Raw genomic sequence first — 5,472 nt, 5'->3', positions numbered from 1 at the left:
ATCAGAGGGGGATCAATAACAGCTTGCAATCTGTGCTGCAAAAAATGAGTACGTACCAATTCTTGAGAAAGCACATGCTGGACAAGTAGGAGGTCACTTTTCACCGGGGATAAAACTGCAAAAGCAATACTACTTGGCGGTCAACTCTATACATGGATGCAAAAAAATACAGAAAACAATGTGACAATTGCCAACACACAAAAGCACCTATGCAGTGTTGTTAAGACCAATGATTGGTGCAAGGGATTTTGCAAAATGGGGGATATACTTTTTTGGACCTATCTCACCACTAGCCTATTGGATGCATGCTCAATATATCATAGTGGCCACATATTATCTGACCAAATGGGTAGACGCCAAAGCACAGACAATGCTTTGGCTAGTAGGGCGTCATCAAACAAGAACAACGCATGAACAATCTCAACATCAATGCCCTAATCCAAGGATTTACACAAAACAACCTCAAGAGGAGTTGAGCATATGACAAGGGCCGTTCAATGACCTTAGTGATTGAAAGAATTGTTGACAAGCAGAAGCTTCAAATCTTCATGACCATATATTTTGCACTTTCCATGTCTGGTTGATTCCAATTGTGCAGTTTTCATTTGTTATACTAGAGCAAGGTCCCCTTGGCCTCTAAGATCATGTTTTAGGCTGAAATCATGCAATGGTGGTACAAAGAAATGACCTTTTTTGTTTGTACCTAGTTGGTACTTCTACAAAAGCAAGAAGTTTTTTTGGAGGGAACCCTTTTCGGCCTCTAAAATTAAATGGTGTAGGAGGGAAGCTAGTAAAAATCAAAATTCTAGCAACCACTCCGTTTGAAGAGACATCATGGGTGGGGCGAATGATGGATTGGAGTTACAACACGTTTGAACTCGTGTGACATGGCATGTGTGTCCTGCATAGTACCAGTAGCTGTTCGTAGTGGTTCTGGACTGCACAACGCTGTCACAAAGCTCTCAGGCATCACCTTCAGGATTCCTTTGTGTAGCTAGCGTGGTCTCCTGTAGTGCACCACGCCACAATGAGGACGCATGTTGTTTTTCGAGTGTCGCTCGTAGCAAGCGAGAACCTACTCAACACATAAAGATGTCAACTAGGGACGTCACTGACCCGATTAGGGCATGGAGGGGCGCCAAGAGGGTGTCAACCTCTTGTCGAATACCTATGGAATGGTCATCTAAGATCTCTAAGTCTTGTGTGTGCGGGAATACCCAAATCTGCCAAGAACCTCTTACGTCACAAAACTAAGCTAAACCTTGGGCTAATGACCTCGGTTTGACACGAAACTCACCGTAGGCAATTTCCTACATGTCCCCAAGCTACCTAGACCTTCAAACCTCAATTCTGCACCCTGGAAGAAAATACGCTTACTGTCTGACAGCAAAATGGAAGTTGTTGGAAACGGTCCCAGATGGTCTTTATAGGTGCGTCTAAGGGAGAGCTACCCTACTCTATGGTTGGTTTCACTGAAATCTATCCTAAACTCCCTAAAACTCACCTGTAAGTCCGTAGGTAGATGCTCGTGAAGTAGCATCTCGTGGCAAATGGTTGGCATTGAATCGAAGAGCTCGATGAGCTGAACGCGGCTGTGGTCTCGGTTCTGCAATGCGACTCGTGCAGCACAAGATAGCAATCAAAGAAGATGCACACACAAAAATAGATAAGCTGCCCGCGCAGAGAGTTTTTCTAACTCATAAAATCCATCCTTCCAAAACCCTTCATTTTGACCTTTATACTTAGGTCTTGTGGGAGGAGGGTTTCCCATAGATACATGGCTCAATAATCATTTGTGTGCTTGAGTTGGGAATCAGTACAACTTGGAAGCCCATGGCCCCAGAAGATAAACCCTTTACATCTGAATAGCAAAAATATTACGAGCTCGACTTCAGAGCAGAAAATTAATACAAAAAGGCGGGGATTTGACTTGATGTAGTGGTGGCCGCTATCCACCGTTGCTGAGCTACAACACTCCCCCCCTCCTAAACCAAGTCGTCCTTGACATGGGGTTGTTGTGGAGTGTGTTAAGCGCTTGGCGTTTCATTTGTCCAATTGAGTGGACATCTTTCTAATCTGCGCCCTGCCATAAGCTTAAGGGCCGCTTTGAACTGGGCCTTCTTCTCCTTTTCAATGGCTGATAGTGGGATATTATGGATCCCATGCTTCAACTCGATCACTGTATAACTTACATATCTTGCTCTAAGGTCTGCGACTTCGATGTTGAAGATCTTTGAATTATAGGAGAAGAAGCCGGTGTAGAAAGCCTCTTCAAATGTTTGGAGGTAGTAGCTGGGCAAAAACATTAGACGAGAAAAAAATCCATGCAAAATGACTTCATCTGGTTGGCCGGATAGATCATAGTATAGGCCTCTTGTACCCTCCAAAAAACCCAACCAGGGAGTGTCGGTTAACTCCGTCTGGTGGTATACCTGTATACAGGTTAGTAGCATCCGACATATTTTCCTTAGCATGCCTGTAGATAGGTCTGGGAGACCTCTGTACATTTCCTCAGCTTCAGTCAATGATCTGATCATATATTCTTCTATAAGGTAGTCACCTAGCTTAGGAGCTGGCACTAGTGGATAGTTCATCCAAGTGGGATGCTCCTTCTAAAGGTGCTCAAACTCTTGCCATGTGTATGCTCGCGGACAGGGCAGACTGTAGGATCTTCTTTAATGTATCTAGGTGCGTGGACTTGATGGATAAGAAATTTTGGATGCTTCTTAAGCCATCTCTGTCGCCATGTAGGTTCAAGACTTTTCTCCGGCACCTGCTGCTCCTCAAGCTTCATTTATCTGCTGGGGAGTCGGGTGAGCGACATTTGCAGAGTGTAGTATATGCTGCTCCCAGCGTAGGTTCTTCCAATGATACCTCTCATGGAGGGTCTCCATGCGCTCTCTTAACTGCAGCTCTGCCAATTCATTCAATGTAAGCTCTTTGTCTACTGCTTCAGCTGTAGTAGGCTCTGGCTCCGTAGGAGGTGCAGATATTGGCTTCTCTGGAGGCATCTCTTGCTGTACATTCCCTTCTGTCTCTAGTGGACTGGCTTCTTTTCTTCTTGCATTTTCCGTGTAAGCAGACCACCAACTTGAAAGTTGTCAGTGTCTAGTCAGAGTGCTGGATACGAGCTTCAACTGAATCTTTGATGATCATCAAATGCAAGTAACACTCAAAATATATGTATAAAGCATGCTTGCAAGCCCAAAACACTAAAACTGACAATTTAGCAACACCGGACAGTGAGCGTGTTTACTGTCTCTAGTAGGTGTTTTTGGCACTTTGAGGTGACAATGAGTGCATAGGCATGTAATACAATGCATGTGGAGTGTACTCCCCAATTTTGGTGTAATATGGAGCAATATACCATGATATATGGCAAACCCTAGATGGTAGGTGAGCTGTATAAATAGGTAACTTAGTGAAATTTTGATGCATAGTGCTTGTGGTTTCACAAACGTTGTGCAATGAGGCTAGATACAGCTTTTGATGGGGTGCAAGTGAACTTCTGGGCATTGAGACAGTAAGAGCGCTTACTGTCTCCAGAGTGATATGGAGCTGGTTTTCTGATCTGTAATGCCAGGGTTAGCTGGAAGGTATCATTTGATGATTTTTGATGTGATGACTTTGATAGGGTGATGCTCCTTGGCAACAGTAGGTCCAGAGTTGGCTAGCTGGTGACTGAAATGGCTAAGTGATGGTTTTTTGCATTTTTACTTGGTAGGAGGCTTAGCCAATGTAATCATGGTGATGTATAGGAGCTATCTGGAAACTTTGGTAGTAGTCTGGACATGGGAGACAGTAAGAGCGCTTACTGTCTCTTGAGCATTTTTTGAACTTTTTGAGAATGTAGCTTTATGGATGGCTCATAGAGGCTCTAAGAAGCAATTGTGGAGCTTGGCTCTCAACTTGGTATTGGGTATCATGGTTTATTCACTAGGATTGATGTTGGCAGACTGATGAGCTTGGATTTTGGTCTAAGGATGGGTCTTTTGTGATTTTGTGGGTCAAATGCATGTATATTGATGTATTTTGAGGTGCATATGTGCTCAAAGTTGAGAAATTGGCAAAAAATCCCTTAGAGACAGTAAGAGCCCTTACTCTCTGGGGGATCACAGGAGTGACATGCAATTGGATTTTTGTGTTGGGACATTGTAGCTAGGCCCTATACACCCTTTTGGTGTGGTCACTTGTCATTTTTGACATCCACATTGGGTGTGGTGTCTTCCCAGACTCCCAAATCCATCTGTTGACTCTGTGTTGGTCTCGGCCTTCCGGGTTAGCATATGCCTATGTGGCATTGTTATTAGACCTATCTCTGAGGTCTCTGTGAAGTCCTATAGCCTTTGGTGGTCTCTAGAGTCTGCTGTGTTTTCTATGGGATTGTGCCTTCCCAGCCTTGTGTGTGCTTGTTACGTGCTTGTAAATGAGTCAAACAAGCATTAAATGACTTGAAAAGTATTCGTACTTACCCCTCATGGTAGCCATGACTGCAATGTGGAAGCAGGTGGCAATATGCTCTCTCAAGCTCTCTTTCACAAGGACAAGTAGCAAATGAGCTTAGAAATGAGGGCTTGGGGTATACATACCTGGAGCTTAGGATGTGCAAGTGAAACCACCCCCATGGTTAGTCCCAAATCACATGTTAGATGACCTACGGATCGAAAATTTTGCGATTTGGACACCGTATGGCCAAATTCCATCACTTTTGCACTTTGAGCCTTTTTGCATTAAAAATATGGTTTCCGTCATTTTTCGCAACCTGACCTGTTGACATTGGAAATCCATTCTGAAAATTCCTGCGGGTTTCCTAATATTAGGAAACATTTCTTGTATCTCTGTTTTATTTTTGGCGGCTTATTACTATTTATTAGAAAATAAAAAGAGAAAAATAGCAAAGAAATAGCAAATCACTCCAAAAATTATCCAAAAAATCATAGGATGTCCCGATATCTTGTATTTATTTAAGATAGCTAAAAACTAAATTTTGTACATATTTACACACACCTAGGGGTATATATGTGGCAGTTTCCCCTTTTTTACCACTATTCAGGGCAGAAAATGCAAACTTGGTCAAGAAAATTCGCAATAAAACACAAAATAAGTCGGAAAACATTTGAATACACTGCCCTATCATCATTTTGGGTCTGCATTTGGAATGCCTCCCCCCGGCCTATCTGGAGTCCTCCCGGACGACATTGTGTCATACTAGTGGTGTTATGCATGGGTAAAACATTGGTGCCTATGCAAGGCCGTGTAATTAGCCCTATGCATGCATACTCGGTCAGTGCATGGAAAAATTAATGCTGTGCAAGATGAGGTTCTTAAGCAGATTGCTTAAGGGCATCTGCTGGCGAGGTTTCCAAGTGGTAGAATGCTTTCAAGAGACTAAGTTTCTCGGACATGGTCAGAATTGGTGGTGGTTTGACCAATGTTGACATGTTGAGTACTTGTTGATGTGTTTTAGGTTGC

General features: G+C 43.3%; 1 protein-coding gene across 1 annotated transcript; it reads right to left on the bottom strand.

Moving 5' to 3' along the window:
• Positions 1-2,783: 2,783 nt before the first annotated feature.
• On the bottom strand, positions 2,784-3,011 carry LOC147430534 (uncharacterized). The gene has a single exon (XM_086493937.1). It carries the CDS (start codon positions 3,009-3,011, stop codon positions 2,784-2,786), a length of 228 nt encoding a protein of 75 aa, XP_086350063.1.
• Between the last annotated feature and the right edge of the window lie 2,461 nt (positions 3,012-5,472).

Source organism: Adiantum capillus-veneris, chromosome 21 (genome assembly GCF_014529385.1).
Source record: "Adiantum capillus-veneris isolate H3 chromosome 21, ASM1452938v2, whole genome shotgun sequence".
NCBI classification, from domain to species: domain Eukaryota; kingdom Viridiplantae; phylum Streptophyta; class Polypodiopsida; order Polypodiales; family Pteridaceae; genus Adiantum; species Adiantum capillus-veneris.
Note: the sequence above shows the minus strand (reverse complement) of the source record. Positions and strands in the feature narration are given on the sequence as shown.